The 21,270-nt window shown below is 50.1% G+C and overlaps 1 protein-coding gene across 1 annotated transcript in view; it reads right to left on the bottom strand.

Annotated features, from left to right (window-relative positions):
* Positions 1-21,264, bottom strand: part of Grip2 (glutamate receptor interacting protein 2) — a gene marked incomplete at its 5' end in the record, with an annotated part of 86,125 nt that extends 64,861 nt beyond the window's left edge. Inside the window, one exon of the mRNA XM_008854954.3 lies at positions 21,243-21,264. Coding sequence (XP_008853176.2) covers positions 21,243-21,264 — 22 coding nt within the window. The remainder of the gene's footprint in view (positions 1-21,242) is intronic.
* Positions 21,265-21,270: the final 6 nt, after the last annotated feature.

The following is a 21,270-nucleotide window of genomic DNA, read 5'->3' as shown; positions in this document are numbered from 1 at the left end:
GCTGAGCCATCTCCCCAGCCTTCCTCAGAGATGTTTTTTTAAAGGTTCATCTAGCCAGTCACTGTTCAGTCACAAAGTCAAGAGACACTGGCTGTCAGCAGACAGCTTGTTCATTTGGTTAAGGTTTCAACCTTACTAAACACTTCCTGGGCGCCAGCATCTTCCTTCCAGATAGGTCACTGTGCCCACTGTCAAACAGCAAGGGTGTCCAGTATAACTTCAAATTTCCCCCACCTCGATGTCTGAGGAAGTCCTTCCTGGCCCAACATTCATCAGTTCCACTTAAACCACGGCCCCATCCTCCCAGGAGGATGGTTCAGCCTCCACGTTTCCCCCTCAGTTTTGCTTTATTGAGGTTGATTTCATTGAGATCAGGTCTTTTCTAATTAAAATTTGTGATCAAGTCTTGATTCATCAATCATTACTGACATGACAGGCAACTTCCACCCCTGGTTTTCCTTGTCAGGCCATTACTTCTGTCAACTCCCGTTTTCAGGCATCCGATTTGTGCAGCCCTTGGATCTGGCATAGAGATTTGATTCCTTTGTCAATTTTCAATCAATGACTGTTTTCTCTGTGCATAGTTTTAGCCAATGCCAGTCTTATTTTGTGATTACTTAGCTAGCAATGAGCATGATGGATTGGACACAAGACAAGAGAGAGGCCCAAGTTTATTTCTTAGAAAATCCACCAAAAATTGAAGCGTGCCTGTGAATGGGAAAAGGAGATTGAAGATGGGGGATGCTATGGCTTGGGAGTGGAATGTCCCCCAAAAGTTCATGCGTAGGAAGGATGGCCCCTGGGTATGGCAGTACTGAAAAGTGGTGGGACCTTTAAGAGGTGGAGCCTGCTGGGAGGACCCTGAGTCACTGCCTCAGGGAAAGGATTCCTAAGGGTCTTGGGTAGCTAGTTGGTTCCCATCACAGTGAGTTGTCAGAAAAGAGTGACTCTGACCCCACGTCTATCTAGCTTCCTGCCTCATACATACATACTCTTCCATATACTCTCACCCCATTATGATGCTGGTTCTGCTGGTCTCAGATCTCCCTACTCTGAGGCCAGTACAATCTCTTTTCTTTGCAAACTGCCAAGACTCAGGCATTTTGTTTCAGTGACAGAAATGAGATTAATACAACATATGAAAGAATGTTTTAGCTATTCAGTGGAGTCATATGGCAGTGTCCCATTGTCCTGATTCCTCTCCAGGCATTCTGTGGCCATTCCCACCTCCAGAGGCTGTTCACCCTCCCAGGAGGCCCTGCCCCTGACACTCAGCTCCATGTTTCTCATTGAGTTGCTCAGATTTATCTAGGTTGAATAATTGTTCTGGGTAAGATGCACCAGCAGGCCCTGGGCATACAAGAGATGTCCATAGTGCGCTCTTCCCTGATGCCCCTGGCCAGCCAAGGATGGCACAGCCCCTCAGCCCTGATGACACTTACTACAAAACAACAGACCGATGCTCACCCCAGGGACCTGTGGATGAAGGAAATCTGAGCTTGGGGTCTTCCCTTCAGGCCAGAGGGTTCACCTTCTGCAAGACAGACCTAGACCCTGATCAGGCAGAGGCCAGCTCCGGGTGTATCTCTCTTGCCCGTCATCTCTAGTCCACTATTAGAGGCTGCGTGGAACTCTGGGTTAAAAGCCAGTGAGGGCAGGGGGAAGAACGTGGCCATGGGCCATCGGCATGTATCTTGTGTTCCCTGCATCTTTAGTTGACAAGGTTTAGAGATAGAGAGCCCAGAGCTCTAGCCTGAGCCTTAGCCAGTAACCTGGCTAGCCCTCATTCTCAGTTCCTCATCTGGAAATAGGGACAATGTGATGTGTCCCATGGGATTGAGGGAGGGTTGAGTGGCCATTGATTGGGGAGGTCTAGGAAGGATAGGAGTGGACTGTCTTCTTTCCTGTTTGTCAGATGAGTTGATAGCAAGGTAGAAGAGCTCAGAGCCTGGCTGTGCCACACCTGGTCACCAGGCCTGCTCACCATACCTGCTCACCACACCTGCTCACCAGCTGCTCTCTCTCTTTGATCCTATACTTCCTCCACATAAAACTGTGCCTAACAGCTCCTTATCAAATCCATACACACAGCACTCAGCCCAGCAGCCCCACTTGAAGCCACCAACAAGAGTGGAGAGTGCGCTGAGCACATGTACTCCAGGGGGAGCAGTGAGGGAGAATCTCAAGCCAGGCCCAAATCAGATGACAGTTCTGTGTGATTCCATTCCAGGGAATCCTTAAAAGACAAATCTAATGAACACTGCCACAGCACAGGTCAGTGGTGGCATGAGTCTGTAGGAAGGGTGCAGGAAAACTGTTAGGGATGACCAGAATATTCTCAATATACTCAGATTGGGTTTGTAGTCACATGGTATATATATCTGTCAAAATTTAAACTTCAGGCTGAAATGAACACATTTTGGTCTATATAAATTATACTTCAAAAAAATCAGCTTTAAGAAATATTCCCAAAAGTCTTCCTGAAAGCTTGGAAGGCCACATGTGACTTGAGAGGATGTGGGCACTGCTCTAGTATAGATGATGCATCCCCAAAAGCCCATGCTAAGACTTGCTCCTTGGGGTGGCACTGCAGGGCAGTAGTGGAACCTCTAGGAAGAAGGGCCTAGTGGGGGCCCTTTAGGTCATCAAAAGTGATTGTGGGTCTAGTCTCTTCCTCCTTAGCTTCCTGGCTGAAATGAGTGACTTTGCAACATGTTCTTGTCATGATCTGCTGCCTCAGCACAGACCCAACACAATAGGCCATGTGGTTTGGCTGGAACTTCAAAACAAGGCCAAAGTAAACCTTTTCTCTTATAAATTAAGTGTCTCAGGTGTTTTTGTCAGTAACAGGGAGTTGGCTACCAATTGGGAGCTTTGCCAACTGGAAAGCACTTCACAGGTAGGAGGGGCTGTGGTGGTTGCTGCAGAATGTGGTGGTTTCTGTGGACTGTGGTGGCTTTTGCGGACTGTAGTGATTTCTGTGGCTGGTATTGAAAAGAGCCTCACCAGCACACGCCAAAGCATAGGTTCTGTGGAGACACTGTGAAAGCAAGCCTCTCTACCTCTGTCTCCAGGCCAACATGAGCTACAAACCAGTCTTTCCCCGTCATAATCTGCTCTGCCTCCCTCCCTGAGTCTCAGTTTCTGGAACATTCTTCTCAGCTTAGCTCTAGGCTGGACACTTGCTGTGTAAGTGGTCATTGCCAGATCAACTTCTCCAGAACTCTGCTAGCCTGCAGACAGGTGAGGACCTTCCCAGACTTCCAGCTCCCCAGTGGCCAGAGCAACTGGAACCTGAGTCTTCCCCAGCTGATGTGGGTGGGGCTCCAAGTGTGCTAATGGCCAGGCAAGGCAGTGGGGCGATGCAGTCTGCCATATGCCCGGAGGTCACCCTCTCTAGTCACTGTGGTTCTTACTGTCACACCACTGCCTCCTTCCAATACAGTGGCTGATGCTAAACTGTTATGTGCCAGGATGCTCCCATGGGCCGCAAACTCCAGCGTGGGCCTTGTGGCTAGATCAGGGCCTGCCTGACCCCAGTTTGGGGGTTTCTGTGGGACCACACTGGGCAGGGCTGTACACTCCTTACCAACATTCACTTGTGATTGACACATGAACATCAAGCCTGCTCAGGTCCTGGTGGCTGGAGAAGGCTCTGTCCCTCTCCCTTTCCCTCTGCTGAGGCTCAAACCCTCTTCTGCCCTTCCCAGAATGGTTCCTCAGAGCCTGGAGAGGACAAGAGTGGCATGTTTAAACTGCCTCAAGGTGCTAGGAAAGTCTCTGCCTCCCTTCCCCAAACTGCCAGGCCTCAGTGGCCAGCAGGCTGGCTGGGAGCACGAGGGGACTGTCCATGTAAGTGGATGCTGAGGAAAGCTGATTACCTTTCCTAAATGCTTAATGTGCAGTCCAGTCAGCTGATGGCCTTGACAGCAGAGTGAGGGTCCCTAAATAGAAGGAACTGCCTACAAGGCAGAGTGGCTGCCTGCCTCACCTCCCTGACCTACCTCCCTCATACTCCTTAGGGTTCCAGAGGGGCTGCCTGCCTCACCTCCCCGTGGTCACACCCTGCCTCCCTCAAACTCCCCAGGGCTCTAGATCTGCCTTTCCTTCTGCAGTTCTCTGCAGAGCTGGCAACTCCTGGCTGCTCAGGAGGCCTGCCCCGAGTGCCCCGACTGATGGGTCTCCTCCCTCTCTGTCCCCGCACTGTCTCATTTCTCTTTATAAGTTGGTTTTAGTCAGAGTACAAGACAACAGGCTTTGATGTACCACTTTCATTCATGTATACCATGGATCCTTGCTCATCCTTCTCCCACTACTGTCCCTTATCCGCCCCCAACATCACTGCTCTCCTTCCTCCCCCCAGAATTCCCCTATGTGTTCCTGTCATACGTATCTAGATTCTGCATTTGTGATATGTCTGAGTCTGGCTGATTTGACTTAATACGATGGTCTCCAGTCCCATCATTTTTCTAAAAATAATGCAATTTCATTCTTTTTAAAAATTTTGTGTGTGTTTTGCCTGTATGTATGTGTGTATACCACATGTATGCAGTGCCTGGAGGCCAGAAGAGGGCATCTCCTGGAACTAGAATTACAGACAATTGTGAGCCACCATCTGGGTACTAGGAACCAAACCCAGGTCCTCTACAAGGGCAGCCAGTGTTTTTAACTGCTGAGCCAGCTTTCCAGTCCCTCATTTTTTTTAAGATTTATATTTGTTAATATAAAATTACTTGTATGTGAGTATGTGCAGGTGCCTACCGAGGTCAGAAGTCAGATCCCCTGGAGCTGGAGTTACACATGGCTGTAAAGTGCCCAACATGAGTGCTGGGAACCAAACTCAGGTCCTCAGAACCACTGAGCCATCTCTCTAGCCCATAACAAAACTCTATTGTGTATGTACACCAGGTTTTCTTTGTCCCCCATTCGGTGACAGGCACCAAGGCTGGCTACGTATCTTGGTGGTTGTGCCAATGCTTTACTTCTTTTCATTTTATGACATCATCAGTGTCCATCAGCTGATCCATTGGGCAGAGCCCTAATGTGTCCCATTCACCACAGAACCACCAGGGCCTAAGGCAGCGCCTGGCCCATAGGAGCTGCTCAGTTAACAAACAAGCCTGACAGAACCCTCCTGACCAATGCTTTCCACTTCACAGATGAAGACAGTTTGGTGACTTCTCCCAGGCTGAGCAGTACTGAGTCTGGTTCTGCCTCCCAAGGTATGCCGCCCACCCCCAGCCCCTGGCTGCTTTCAGCTCTGGGGTCGCAGTTCCTTGAATTGTTACCCTGTCTTAGAACAGTTTTCCTGGCCCCAGGATGAGTTGGGGGAGAAAAGCAGGGGAGAGTTGCCTGCAGTGTGGAGAAGGTAGGGGCCAGTGTGGGAACTGCAAACAGCCCCTCATGGTGTGACCCTCTGGAGTACAACCCCACAGTCCTGCAGTCCAGTCCTATCTGGAACAGGTGGCAGCAGTTTAGGTGGAAGGTGTTGGGTCTGAATCTGAACCAGTGGAGATCTAGAAGGTGGATTGTGAGGACTCTGACTCACTAGCAGATTCATCTAGCAATGAACTCCTGACTCCATGGTGATGGGAAGTGCCTTTATCTCCAGGAGGGCGGGGACTGACTGGAGGACATAGGTCCCTGGAGGCATGTCCTTGAGGTTATCCCTGGCCTCTATCCTTCTGTGTGCTTCTCAGCTGTCCTGAGGTGAGCAGCACGGCTCACCAGGCCTTTCAGGCAGAGTGTTGCCTCTCCACAGGCCCCTAACCAATAGGGCTAGCTGACCATGGATGGAAGACTCTGGAACTGTGAGTCTAAATAAATTTGGTCCCAGCAACACAAACTTGACTGACACAGACACCCACCATCCCTCAGGACAGTTTGCTCAGGTCCTGGCCTCCTCAGAGGGAGTAGTTGGCCTGGTATGGAAAGCCCAGTACACCTCACTGCAAATCTGAGCCTGCTGAGTGTGGCCAGGGAAGGAACTAAAACAAGAGTCCCCAGCCTGTCACCACTGCCACCCTCCACACAGAGGCAGCTCCACACTGAGCCGACTGTCGCTGCCTGCCTGGATGGGGTGGAGTAGGATTAGTGGGATATTTTATTTATGTGTCGTGCATATTTATTAGGAAGAGGTAAATAAATTAGCTGCCTGCCATCTGTACCACAGCCCATGCCAAGCTCCCTCCCTCCTCTGCTTCAGGAGCTGTGAAGGCTGTGAGGGAAGGAGGGGGATCCCTTCCATGGTGCAGACAGTGAATCTCTGTGGGAACAGAAGCTCTTGGCCAAAGCCTGACCCATGTATCTGTGCAGCAGTTCCCATAGGAGTGCTGTCATTTTATAAATGAAGACCCTAGGCTCAGAGAGGGCAGGTCACTCACCCAGGGTCACGCAACAAGTGGGAGGAGGAGGAGTGCCCCAGAAAGAGGAGCTGCTGCCTTTACCCCATGCAAACATATCAGAAAAAAGGCCAGAACACATCCCTGCCACTGGTATTAGTTGTTCTGAACTGATGCTAGTTCCTAACTGTCCTGGCCCTTGATTGAAAGGGAAAATAAAAGCTGACAGAGCAGACTCCAGGACCAAGTGGAGATTCCGAACCCCCTGTAATTCCAGTCTTTCTAGCTTACCATGGAGGCTCCTCCCACCTCCAAGGGTCAGGCAGCACATGGCTCCAGGTTTCCCATATGGCTCACTGGTGACCTTCTTGGGGCCTCAGTTTCCTCCTTTGTAAAATGGAACAGTGCCTTAGGAGGAAGAGGCAGGCTCTAAGCAAGGACACCTCACAGGTGTGAAATGCTTGAAAAATGTGTGTCTAGCAGATAGCATTGGGGTCAAGGACCATAGGGTGAGGGTGGAATTAGATTCTGCAGAACCCAGAGAGGAGTTGCCACAGAGTCACACAGCATTTGGAGCCATGGAGGGTCTGCACAGACCACCTGCCTCCCAGTCTGCAGGCAGGCACTGAGCCCAGGCACTGAGCCTGGCCACCTCCCAGCTCAACAAGAACTGAATCTTTTATGAAGCACCATAAATCTCCCTGGAATGACGCCTGCCCTCAGCCCACAGGCCCTGCCTCACTGCCTCTGCCTCCCTGCAGGGCCTTTTCATTAAATTAAGTGTGGGGATCCAATGCAATTGCTTTTCATTATTCCCAAGGGGAACCCTGCCACTTCCCTCCAGGGTACCTTTGGGTGGGGACTGAGCCAGGTCTTGCTCACACCCTCAGACCAACAGGATAGAAATTTCAAGGTAAAATATCATTTCTCAAGATATCTGACTCAACACCCTGGAGCAGATGTCTGTGAGCCCCACACAGGCCTCCTCACAGCTCCCCAGGCAGGCCTGGCAGCTCAGAGAGAACCTGGCCTGTGGGCCCCAGTTTTGGGACTGAAGGAAGTGAGGGGGAGGGACTAAAGAACCACCCTGTCCCAGGACACTTGTCAGAGGGAGCTTGTGGGAGCTGCAGCAAGGAGGAGGCAGGTTAGGCTTGAAGGAGCAGCGAGCATCTTGGTGGCTTGCAGCACACAGACCTCAGCCCTGGCTTCCTTCACAAGCAGTTAGCACAACTGTTCACAGGCACCGATGGCACACCAGGCCCCACCATCCCCTGGCTCACTCCCCACAGGTGCCATCTCTTGAGGGGGCAGCCAGGGGCAGCCAGGTACAAGATGGCAGGTGCCTGTTAGAATACTGCAGAAGTTTCTATCACAGACCCCAAATACTGCCCTCAGTCCAGAGCCCTGCTGACCCCTCCAGCCTCGCAGTCCGCTCTCCTGCTCCCTAGCATGCATAGTGGCCACACAGTCCTCCAGCCCACAAACACTCAGTTGCACACCTATCTGAGCCCCAGGGCTTGGCCCTGGCCCCTGCTCCCACCACTGGAAACCCTCCTCTTCAAGGTCTTCCCTAGGCTGACAGCACAAATGTCACCTCCAGAGATTCTCACCACCACCACCACCTCCCCTGTCTCCCCATCAGCCCTTCTTCCTATGTGAATGCCTATTCATTTGTTCCCCTGGGTCTGGGCTACCTCCCTTGTTCCACAAGGGCAAGACACTTGGCTCATCAGTTTCCACACCCTGGCTTGGCTAGCAGAGCAATCAGGAATAGGATGAAAGGGAAGTAGGGACACAGGCAGGAGGGAGGCAGTCAACACCCTGGGTCCTGGCCACAGAGTCAGCAACCTTCCTTCCCCTGGGAGATCAGACTCCCAACTCCAAGGTGCTACAAGCAAGGGGCCCATTCCCACAGGGGAAGGGAAGGCTATGTGGGATGACAGAGAAATGGCCTGAACATGAAGAATAGCAACGCTCTGGGAGATTATGTGGCCATTAAAAATGACAAGCATAAGAAATAATATCTGTGGGGTAGCCTGCTAGAAGCTGGTGGCAGTGTAGGGAAGTTAATCTCACCGATTTTATAAGCAAAGCCTGAAACAACCTTGATGCCCAACCATAGAGGAGCTGGCAAATGAATCGTGCCTGGTATGGCCACTCAATGGGCACACTACTGCTGCACTTCTTGCTAGAAGAGTTTAAATAATGTAGGAACATGCCAGCCTGAACAGCAAACATAAGACAGTGTGTGTGGTGACAGGGACAAAACAGAGACCCCCCCCCCCCGAGAGAGCGGCAGGGAAGAGGCTGTGGAGGGCAGCCTGTTTTAACAACAGTTACATCTTGAAGCTGAAAATCACGACAAAAGGCATTACTTTTGTTTCGTTTTTTTAATAAGGCTTATTTATATTTATGTGTATGAATGTTTTGCCTGCATGTATGTTAAGTAGACCATATGCATGCAGTGCCCACAAAGACCAGAAGAGGGCATCAGATTCCCTGGAACTGGAGTTCTATGTGGGTGCTAGGAACTGAACCCAGGTTCTCTGCAAGAGCAGTCAGTGCTCCTAACCGCTGAGCCGGTTTTTTTTTTTTTTTTTTTTTTTTTTTTTTTTTTTTTTTTTTAACGCTGGCCAAAGGTTAGAGAACTGTGTGTCTGTGTTAGGTAGGAAAGGGGGCTGTCACAGAGCAGCAGCTATGGCTGTGCTGCATTATCCAAAAGAGTTTAAATGCCCAGTAAACATCTTGCAAGGTAGTTTTTCTTCTTCATCAGAAAGAGAGGAAAGAGAATTAGCCACTGACCCACAGGACTGAGAGTCAAGCAAATTCCATTCCAGCACCTCATCTGTAAAAAAGGATCTTAGCCTGTTTGTCATTAGTGTAGTGAAACACCTAAGGCAGGCTAACTTTAAGAAGAAAAGAGATTCATTTCTGCTCACATTTGGGGCTATAAAGTCTTTAGGAGCCTCAACTTGGGACTGCAGAGTCCCAAGGCCATACAGACCATCGTATGACAAGACAGTGTGTGTGTGTGTGTGTGTGTGTGTGTGTGTGTGTGTGTGTGTTCTCTGCCCCTTTCTTATAAAACCACTGGGACTCAATCATGGTGTCTCCACTCAAATGCCCTTTTCTAACCCTCCATGGTGTCTCCACTCAAATGCCCTTTTCTAACCCTCATCACTTCCCAAAGTAATGCCTCTAAATATCAAGTGAGATTAAGCTTCCAGCTTTGAGTGCCACTAAGACTCTGGGATAGAACTCCTGCCTGACTTTGCAGGGCCACCTTTCAAGCCATCTTGCCTCTGACTGTTCTGTAGGTCTCAGGCTCAGCACTTAGTAGGTACTCAGTAAGTGCTGGCTACTCTTCATCTTTTTAAAACATTTTAAATTAGACATGATGACACATGCCTTTAATCCCAGCACTCAGGAGGCAGAGGCAGGCCGATCTCTGTGAGATCAAGGCCAACCTGGTCTACATAGCAAGTTCCAGGCTAGCTAGGACTATAGGAAGGCCCTGTCTTAAAAAAAAAAACCAAAAGTTTTTAAAATTACATTTATTTATTTCTTCATTTGTTGGGGAGGTGGTATATGTGTGTCACAGCACAAGTGGAGGTCAAATAAATACTTGCAGGAGACAATTCTTTCAAGATTTAAAAAATTTTATTTTTTAAATTGTGTGTGTGTGTGTGTGTGTGTGTGTTTGTGGGGGTATATGCACACAAGTGCCAGTGTCTGCAGAGGCCAGAGGCATTAGATCTTCTGGACCTGGAGTTACAGGCAGTTGTGAGCCATCTGACATAGGTGTGAGGCATTGAACTCAGGTCCTTTGCAAGAGCAGTCAGTGCTCTTAATTGCTGAACATCTCTCCAGCCCCAGGAGTCAGTTCTTGAACTTGGTTTTTCAGGCTTAGCCCCAAGCACCTTTATTTGCTGGGCCATACTCGCTGGCCCCACTCTTCACCTTCTAAGATCCCAGCTTGAGACCTTCCAACTACTATATTTCTTACAAGAAGGCAGGGAGTGGTTCCCAAACCTCTTTGGCCTTGAGATTCCTCCATAGTATCCTATACATGTTATATATGAATTAGCCACACCCCTTCATTGTGTGTCATGCACATTACATAACACACACAAAAATTCAATGTCTATTGGAGCTTTAAGTAGTCATTTCTACCTTCCTCCTCAGAGGCTGGCCTGGGTACATCCCCACCCTCCTACTCCTTCCTGGGGAGACCAGCTGAGCTGTGGGCTCCTGAGGGCAGGGTTCACAGAGCTCTCAGTTTCTGCTACAGTCCCAGCAAAATGCTGGCTCCTGTTCCAGAGTTGTTCAGATAGATGTCTGAGGTGAAGCTGGTTTATACTTAGAAGTAACAAAACAACAGCCAGATATAAGCCACTCAGAGCAGGGTCTAAGTACCCCAAGCTGGCCTTCCTCTCTTGGGGATCCCACCTCCCCACCTAGAACCCAAAGAGCCAGACCAAGTGGCCTTGGAGGGTGGGTCTCCATGAGCTGTCCTCAGGTGTGGCCTCCATGTGCCCCTCCCATTCTCCTGGTGCTGGGAGGTGGCTGATTTACAGCCTGTTAGACCTAGCCTTACAGTGAAATATGGCTGCCCCTGAGCAGCTGCTCCACACCCCAGATATCAGTGGGGTCCAGGCCTCTGCACAGAAGGTGAGCCATTTGTAAATCCCAGGTTGTGGGTCTCTGGCAGGGTGGCATCATGGGAGAATTCATTCCTCGGCCTGGAAAAAATAAGCCCCCAGGACAGGAAAGGGAAAGCAGTTGGTTGAAGAGTGATTGTTTAAATGACTCCCAAGGTAGGATTCCCCAGTCAGGCTGCTAGCACTGAGCTGGCTTTCAAGCTCTCAGGGCCCAGAGGAATCACAGCAGGAAACTCGGTGGGTTCTGGAGGGGCTGGCCCATTCTATTACCTACAGCCCTCTTCTCTGGGCCTGTGGTCTCCATCCAAAGTCACCTGCTAACTGAGGACCATGAACACACAGCCTCATCCTTTCTATGGAATACATCACTATTAAGAGGCAGGACAAGCTGGAGTGGCTTTTAGAGAGCCACATGGCACTGAGTGCTGGCAGTTCAGTGGATGAGGCCAAAGTTGGGTGCAGTGCTGCTGTTTCAGGGTGCTGGCCTGCACTGTAACCAGTTTCTGTGCACAATAGATCTCATGATAAAACAGCAGAGCACAGAAGCACATGCCAGCATGCAGGCATTGGCAGAGAAAAGGGAAAGGTAAGTATTCACGACAGAAGAAATTTCCAGAAAGGTAGGCTAGAAATAGCTACGTGCCCCCAACATAAGAGAGCTGGGAACGTGGCTTCTGTCAGGGTATTTTTGCCACAGCAGCTGGAAAAGTAACTAAGACACATTGCCATAGACATCTTCATCCCACTGACCTATGCTAGACAGTTCTTTAAAATAGACAATAGGAAAGGAGTGGTGGGCCAAAGGATGTAGCACTTTCTAGATTGATAGGTAACTATACAATCTTGTCTGACATGGCTCTACCCACTGACTACGTCAATGTCTGCTTCCCCCAGGGTCTTTCCAACATTAGCTATGAATTTTTACATTTCCCCTTAAAATTGATACTGTGCTGGGTGGAGCTGTTGAGATGGCTCATTGTAGGTAAAGGTGCTTGCCACCCAACAATGCAAGCCAGATGACCTAAGTTCTGTTCCCAGAACACAGAAAGGTAGGAGAGAACTGACTCCACAAAGTTGTTCTCTAACCTACACACACATACACACACACACACACACACACACACGCACACACATCATGCACACAGACAATAAAAAATAAAATTTTTAAAATTGATACTGTGGGGCTGGAGAAATGGCTCAGCAGTTAAGAGCACTGACTGCTCTTGCAGAGGACCCAGGTTCGATTCCCAACACCCACATGGCGGCTATGAACTGTCCTTAACTCCAGTTCCAGGGGAATCCGAAGCCCTCTTCTGACCTCCGCGGCATTGCACGACATGTGTGCACTCACATGCACACAGGCAATACACTCATACACATAAAATAATAATTTTTTAAAATTGATATTGTGTTATTGTTTCTCTGAGCATCTCCCCAATGCCACGAATACATCTTAAGATGCTGTGACAGCCATCTTCCATCTTCACCCTGGCCATCTGTATTTCTTCAAGTTGCTGCTAATAACCCCCTGTTCAGATGTTCCAGCCACATAGATTTCTTATCTCTTCTCAATGACTTGCGGGATCTTTCTGTACACAGGAAATTATCCCCCTTGCTGACAGCATTATAAATACCTGTCCTTCTGGTTTGGGGTTCAGCTTAAACCTTGTAGGTGGTTTCTTGTGTCATATATACCTTTTCTTCCCAGTTCCAATTTCTCAGTCTTTTCCTTTGTAAAATTGGCCTTTGGAGCTTGTGGTTCCTTAAATGATAAGGCTGACGACTCAGTCTGGCAGAGCTGTGGGGAGAAGTAGAGTGTGAAGGCCCTGGAAGTACTGAGCTCATGCTCTGGATGTGGTCCTGTAGGGCTCTCTCTACCTCCACTTGCCTCCCATCATTCCTGCAGCCAGTGGGAGCTTTCTGAAGATGCCACTCTTCTGCCTGAAAACCTTTTATGTGACTGAAAAAGAGTAGAGCCCCAATTCCTCTAATGCATGCTGTGAGATGAACAGGTGAGGGATGGCTAAGAGGGTTGGGGAGGGAGTGTTTCAAGGTGCCTCCATGTGACAGCTAGAGTCCAAGCTCAGGGCTGCCACAGCTTTGGAGGAAAGCTATATCAAATCTCCTGTGATGGTTAGCTTTTGTCAACTTGACATAAACCTAAACACACCTGGGAAGAAGGAACCTCAACTGAGGAAATTCGTACATCAGATTGGCACGTAGGTATATGTGTGGGGCATTTTCTTGATGGCTAATTGATGTGGGAGGGCCCAGACCACCATAGGCAGTGCCATTCCTAGGCAGATACTGTGGTCCTGAGCTACATAAGAAAGGTAGCTGAGCAAGTGAGCAAGCCAGTATTCCCTCATGTTTTCTGCTTCAGCTCCTGCCTCCAGGTTCCTGCCTTGGCTTCCCTCAATGATGGACTGTGACCTCAAGCCAAATAAACCCTTTCTTCTCCAAGTTACTTTTGATCATGATGGTTATTGCAGCAACAGAATGCAAACTAGGATGCTCCCTTCCCATTTAAATCTTGGCAACTAGGGCAGGAGAGATAGTTCAGCAGTTAACAACATTGGCTGCTCTTATAGAAGACCTAGGTTTGAATCCCAGCACCCACATGGCAGCTAACAACAATTGGTACCTGTAACTCCAGTTCCAAGGGATTCGACACCCTCTTTTGGCCTCCACAGGCACTGCATGACATGAGTGCACTTACGTACATGCAGGCATAACACTCATACACATAAAATAAAGTTTTAAAAAACTTGGCAACTAATTTTTCAAATCACAGAGAGTCAAACAAGCCCTGCCTGGGAGTCAGGCACCCAGTGAATCACACCTATGTTCGCAATGTCCAGCCAGAGGTAGGACTCACTCTCTTGGAGTCAAGCTCTGCAAGCTTCATTCAGGGGGAATGAAGATGTTTATCCAGATCAGGGCAGGACATGTACATCCAAAGGGCGCCCTGCAGAAGGCAGTGTGCACAGACTCTGGGCCAGATGGCCTGGGTCCTAGCCCAGCCCAGCTCCTCAGTGTGTGTATCCTTGGAAGTCACTGACCCTTTCTGCCTTAGTTTTCTCATCTGAAAAGTCGGATAAAAAAACAGTGTCTATTAAAAAAAAACACAAAAAAAACAGTGTCCACCTCAGCCATGTACTTGTAATCCCAGCACTTGGATGGCTGAGGCAGGAGGACTGAGAGTTTCAGGCCAGACTGACCTACATAGTGAGAACATCTCAGAAAACCAAGGGCTGGTGGTAGAGCATTTCCCAGGCAGGTACAAACCTTCCATCCCAGCACCAAAGAAAAGTACTTACCTCATAGAGTTGTCATGAAAACGCATAGTTAATCCTTGACACATGCAAACTAGCAAGTGGCATATGGCACGCCCTTCCTAAAGGCCAGCATGGCTGTCACTGTTTAGCTTCACTCACTCACCCAAGTCCCTGTGTCACCCAGCTCCAGTGTCACCTATCAGCACTCCTCACCCCCATCTTCCCAAAGGCTGCACAAGCAGATGGGTCTGTGACTTTCAAACTGCCTCCTCTTCTGCTGTATTTCACTGAGTCCACGGATTAACAAGTAGCCATAGGGCCTGTCCCAGATGAGGCACTCTTTGAAGATAGTTGATAGGCCTCCGGCCCTCAAGTTATGACCCTGGGGTCACAGGGTGACATATATCCTGCTCTGCTTTCCTACTAAGAGGCTCTGATTTCAATTCTCCAGTGCCCATCCCATGAGGATACCAGCCCCCTCTTCTATCATCTCTCTGGTTCCTCACCACCCCTCTGCCTGAGGATTGTGAATGCCTCCACTTTACAAAGACAGGTGAGGTTCAGAGGCAAAGTCATCAAACTTAGTCACATAGCTTGGGAGAAGCCACTGGGGCTGGAAGGCAGCCCCACAGGGTAGCCTGGCATGGAGGTTTATCTGGGAGCAGGACTTGGGGGGGGCTTCACACAGACTGGGGAGAGACTGTTCCGCTTAACAGGGATGCCCTGGCAATCCTCTGGCTCAAACCAAGTCTCTTCCCCTCCCTGAGCTTCACCATCCTCCCCTTCATCATGTCATGGGAAGAATATGAGAAAGGTTACCCCAGTCCTGGCTCAGAGCAGGTGCTCAGCAGAGGCAGTTTCTACCTCTTTCCTCCTCTGTGTTGTTCACTGCTCATTTAGTGAGCACCTACAAGAGACTGGCTCCCACACAGGGCACCCAAGACTCACAGATGAATGGACAGGACCCTGTCCCCACAAAGCTCTCTAGCGGAGGAAGACAGAAGAGCAAACACATAAGTATGCTCTAACATGAGGTGCCAGGAGAAAGGGGTAGGGGGCAGTGACAGGAAGCTGCACCCAGGTCTGGCCTTAGGGTCAGAAGTAGGGGAGGCAGGCTGTGAAAGGAGGGAAGAGGCCCTGTAGGCAAGACAGCAGCTGGAGCAGAGACTGAGCAACTGCCAAGCCCTCAGTAGGTAAAAAAAAGGAAGAAAAGTCTAATGTGGTCAGAGGGTGTAGACTATAGGAGACACAAACTAGAGGCTCCTGAGCTGAACCCAGAACAAGAGAGAATCACATTTGTCCCTCAGAGCTATTTCTGTGAATTGGCAATTAACTTTTAAAATTTAAGAGGTACTACATAAAATCCTGGATTTTTAGCTTCTCTAGAAAAATCAGAAAGTTTGGTGGGTTGAGCGAGGTCTCCTATGAGTCCCTATATTCTCTGATTCAACTTTATCCCCCCCAGGCCCAATTCACTATTCTGACCCCCAAGTATATACAGATCAGTTGAGTACCAGGTACCTCACTGAGTAGAAAACAGAGAGACCTGATGGCCACCTGCATGGCACATTCTAGTGGTAATGGCAGGCAACAGAAAAGTACATACTCAAAGTCAGGACTTAGAGGGCTGCACATAGAAAGCTGCAGGGCAGCTGAAAGAAACAAGAACCATATGGATGCTCAGGACAAGGGAAGACAGTTGCACAGGTCAAGGAAGTGGCTGAGAACTGTGGAAAGTCAATCCAGTGGAAGGAACAGAGCCCTGGACTCCCTCCATTCTCTGAGTAAGTCCTGGAGCTCTAAAGATACAAAAGTCAGGAGAGCCACCCAGATGTGTCTTTCAAATGCCGCCAGTCTGACTAGCCCAGAGGATGGCATGGGGTGAGGAGCTGAGGAGAAGACAGAAAATTTTTTTGTTTTTTTTTCTTTTGTTTCTCAGGATAAATAAGAAACAGACTAGGAAGCCTGGCACTTGGCACATGAAAATTTGAGCCTAGGACAGAGAAGACAGGAGCAGGAGGGAACCTTGTTGCCTTCCCACCCTGCGGTCTCCAAGGCATGCACAGGGAAGGAGAGATGGACAGGACTAACTTTCTGTGGCCCTGAAGCAGATTTCTGGTTTTTTGTTGTTGTTGTTGTTGTTGTTGTTTTTTGTTTGTTTGTTTGTTTGTTTTTTTAAGAAAATGATTCCCCAAGCCTCCCCAGGCTGCTGCTGTGGGAAATGGCCCACAATCCCAAGCTTTTTTTGCCAGCCACCTTTCTAAGCAGAACTCAGATGTGAATTCCAGGTTCCTTTACTCACAAAGTACAAGAAAAAGGAAATGCTGCTGTTCTAACGAGGGAAAGGGGGGAAAAAGCCCAGTCTATAGCCTCAACACCACCTTGTGAGCCTGGAGGGGGTGGGGCAGCTGCTCCCTGACATCACCAAGCCGCGTCAAGGGAAATAACTTCCGCCGTTCAAAGCCTTATTTGCATTTCTGGAGGTCCAGAGAGGCATTTAAAATCAGCTTGGGTGTTGACATTGCAGTTATTAAAACTAAACAAAAGATCCCTTCCCAAGTCTGGCTGGTTCTCCTTAAATTCGGTCCCCGCTACCTGATTTAAGGCCCTGAGCAGATGTTTCACAGCAGGACCACATCAGCTCCAGATGCCGCTTTGTTCAAGGCGCGTGCATACACTGCTCTGTCAGTCACACGCACTCACAGGGCCTGGGGCTTCGAGCATCCGTATCTCCCTCCGGCATTTGGCATGCCCGCAAGGACCATTTGTAACCCCTGCCTGCAGATCTGACAGAAAGATGAGCAGCCAGAGTGAATAGCCAATCAAATCCCACCCTAGCGTCTTCCTGTTGTCTCCTAGGTAACCGACACAGGGACACATCAGCTAGCTGGGTATCACAGGACACAGGCGCGTGCACAGGCACACGCGCACGCCCTCCTATGAGCCTGTAATTTCCGAAACACGCCCGTCAGCACCCCGGACAGCTCCCCGAGCGGGCATTCTAAGCCATTGATTCCTGAGAGTGGCAGCAGCCTCCGTTCCCACTGCTTTCCCACCTATGTCCTTTCCTGTATCGTTCCTCTATTGGGAGGCCTCTCTCCCTGCTGTCTCTACACCACTTACGACCCTCTTCATCTCTGGAGTCAGTCAAACTCTAGGGTTAAGTCCTCCCAAGACTCCCATCCCAGTCCTCAAAGTCAAGGCTGAATCTTGCCTCTCCAGATCTGGGCTCCTCCAGCCTTACTGCACATCACTGTCCCTTGAGCACTCTCCCTCTTGTTTCCTTCCCTGCCTCTAGGTCACATTGTCTGACCTCCAGTGACCCCAGCACATTATCCTTTTCTCTGTACCCGCTGCTGCTCCCTGGCCTGACTAAGCTCCCCACCCAACTCCCCACTCCAGGCCTGGCTGAGTCTTCTTATTCTTCAGGCTCAGCTGAACTCACCTTCCTTTAACCACTCTAGACCTTGCCTGAAGAAATCCCCTCCCCTGGGACTCTCTACTACATCTCCCCCAATGCCTATGCCAGATCCTGTCAGGAAGGACACTGAAACTGTCCCCTCCACACTGACTTGGACACTTCTTCTTTGTCTGTCCCTTGAGTAAGCTGTCCCAACAGGTCTTTGTTCACAACAAAATCCTCCACAAATAAAACAGGGCTCAAGACATACTGGTTGGGTAAATAAAGTCACCCTGTCACTGCCACTGCCGCTGCCACTGATGAACAGCCAACCATCTGAACTGAGTTCCACAGTGCCACCCCTCATCTCTCACGGCATGTCCTCCAAGCACCAGGCATTTAAATGTCTGTTGTCTAACAGAGTGGAGCAACTTGAAGCTAAAGACTAGCTTTTATTTTTCTAACTGTACAGTTACTAGCTCAGGTGCTTGTGGGAGTCTCTCATGAAGCACTCATTGAAGTAAGTGGAAGAGAGTGTGCCACTGTCTAAAGGACCATGCAGGTCAAGGTGGAGGTTCGCTGGAGCACATGTCTCACACTCACCCTCACTAAAAGGCATCTTGAAACAAGAATTGCAGGCCTCCCAATCACATGGCCACATGTTTCTTCAAGAAGCCCAGTTACTACTTTAGGTCCTAAAAATGTTGCAGAGAGATCCACTTTCAGTCAAGCTTGTAGTACAAGCCCAGGTGATGGGTCAAGTAACCACAAAGCCCTGTGGATTCCCCCAAATTCTAGCCACGGAGAGCCCTGAACAGACTGTTCTTAACATGAAATCCACACTGGGTCCTGAGCATTCCACTGACTGACATGCCAGCTATCCTTCTCAAATCTAAAGTCATGCCAGTTATAACAATCAGCCAGGAAGACCTCCAGCTGTGTTCATGTTTCTGAACTAGGGCATGACAACATGGGCTCTCCATGATACCTGCAGAGGGTGGAGGAAAAAACTGAAGCCCCAAAAGATTAAGTTGTGGAGCTGGGGATGTAGCCTAGGGTGGAGAGATTATCTAGCATGCACAAGGTCCTGGGTGCAATCCTCAGCACTGAGAAAAGATGAGGGAGAAAGTACCCTGCCCAAGGTCACACAGAGGCTATCATAGCGTCAGCTTACAACTTGACCCCAACCTAGCTTCACCTGAGAAGAAGAACATCAGTTGAGGAATTTCCTCCATTATACTGGCCTATGGATAAGTCCATGGGGCAATGTATTGACTGCTAATTGATGTAGGAGGGCCCAGCCCACTATGGGCAGTGTCATCCCTGCCTGGGCAGGTGGGACTAAGTTGCATTTTAAAAAGCGAACTAAGCATGAGCTAGGGAAGCAAGTCAATAAGCAGCATTCCTCCATGGTCTCTGCTTCAGCTACTGCCTCCACATTCCCGCCTTAGTTCCTGCCCTGGCTTCCCTCAATAATGGGCTATGAGCTGTAAGCTGCATAAACTCCTTCCTCCCCCAAGTTGCTTTTGGTCATAGTGTTTATCAAAGCAACAGAAAAGCAAACTAGGACAGAGACCTTAAGACAGGTCCCTGGTGTGGTCCCTAAGCCCATTCCTTCTCTAACGCCTTACAAAACCCAACACAGCACCCAGAGGAGCTGGTCTTGCTCAGAATGTCTCTTTCTGTGGATGAAGTTCCTCTCTTATAGATGGCAGGAGCCCTGTCTCTGCATCTCCATCTCCTGTCCTCAGCTTAGCCGACCTCCCACCACCAGTCTCTTGTGGAACAGGACCCATATCCCAAAGCCTCTCATTGGAGGCAAACTCTGGGGAACCAATTTTCCTGTGGCCCTGAGAAAGCCAGAGATTTTTATCTCTAAAATAGTCATTTCCTGCCTCATGGCAGCTGCACTAGCCACCCTCCACCACAGCACCAAACTCAAGGATCAATCCCAACTAAGACCTTTCAGGAAATGCTCAAAGGCTGAGAGCCACCAGCCACCAAGGAAATGGTCTTCATCCAACAAATAGCACCCATGGTGGACAAAACCTTCATAGGTATCACCAGCAGCTGTGCCTCCCCTGTGTCACATGCCTCATATGCACCCCTTATGTGTCTCATACATGCCACCCACATGCCTCCACACACAACCTGTGCACTGTCCATCACTCAATGCCATATGCACACCAATCACATGACTCACTCATGCTGCACACATGTACATGCACACAGAGCAGAAGGGCTGAGCAAGAGAGCAGAGCCCTCCCCATCAGGATGTTATGGCACCCCTTTCCAAGCTGACTCAGAGCCGTGTGTCCAGCCATGGCCAAGGCCTCAGAATGAGGGCTCAAATCTTCCCATTTCCTAAAGGCTTGTATTCTGTCTGAAGGTGGGTGAGTGAGAATTCCTTCTTGGCTCACTGGCTCCTTTGGGGGTACCTCCAGGGAGAGAGGCACTTCATAACCCTAGTCGACAGCCCTGCCTCTTGAACCTCCTCTTTCAACCTCAAGGAAAAAACCTGCCCTTCTGTGTCCCTAAGGTGCTCCATCTCTTCAGCCTGGATTTCCCCTCAGCTCCTCAGCTCTAGGCCTGCTTGGGTCACAGGCACCAGCTAAGGTTTGATGTGGAGGTCTAAGCAGTACCCTGGACAGGACCAGTTCTCCCAGGCCCACTCCACCTCCGCAAGCTGGCCTGGGTTGGAAATGGATCCTTTCCCCATGAGACTGTGCAAGACTCAACTTGGGGATGCAGACTGGAAGGAAAGGGGGCTGGATGCTACCAGAAGCTCTGGGGTCACACAGATTCGGGTTCACATCCCAACTACCCCAATTTCGAGTTGTGTGACCTTGGGAAGCAGTTTTGCCTCTCTGAGGCCAGACTCACCTGTAAAGTGGAAAGAATTATAGCGCATCCGAGGGGTGGTTGTGAAGGTTAAAGGCTGAGGCAGGTGTGGGGTAGTGCCATGTCACCCAATGTATCCTCTCCCCAAATGTTAACAACGGGGATGGGGATGGATGCTGTCTTTTGCTTCGCCTGGTCCTGGACTCTCAAGGCCCTGGCAATTCCTAATTAGCAGCAAACCCAAACTTTGCTCAGCCGTGGCAGCCCCGCCTGGGTCCTCCCACCAGGTCCTCCTCCTTCTCTTCCTCCTCTTCATTCACAACCCCCCACCCCCCGCCCACAGCAGTGCAGACAACAGGTAAGGGGATGAGCAGCCCCGAGGGGCCGCGCCGCAGTGCTGCGGCAGGGGAGGCCCTGCAGGGACCCCATCTACACACAAGCCCCTTTGCAAGTTCAGTGGCTGCGGACTCCGGGGCCACGCAGTGCCGCAGGCCAGGAGCGCACAGGAAAGTTGGGCACCGGGCTCTGCGGGCTCGGGGTCCCCGCGCTCCCCGGCCCTGCGAGCTGCACGGAGGAGGAGGCACTTGGCCACCGATGGCCCGGCTCGGCCGCTGCCGTACGCCCCGCGGGTCCTCTCCGGCTCCCGGGGCCCCAGCGCAGCGCGCGCCCTGCAATGACCCTCCGGCCCGGGAATGTCCGGCCCTTAGCGCCCGCGTCCTACCTTCGTCCGGCAGCCGCTGCAGGCAGAG

The sequence above is a fragment of the Nannospalax galili genome, unplaced genomic scaffold, assembly GCF_000622305.1.
Source record: "Nannospalax galili isolate Female #2095 unplaced genomic scaffold, S.galili_v1.0 scaffold406, whole genome shotgun sequence".
NCBI classification, from domain to species: domain Eukaryota; kingdom Metazoa; phylum Chordata; class Mammalia; order Rodentia; family Spalacidae; genus Nannospalax; species Nannospalax galili.
This window is presented reverse-complemented; position numbering and strand designations above follow the sequence as displayed.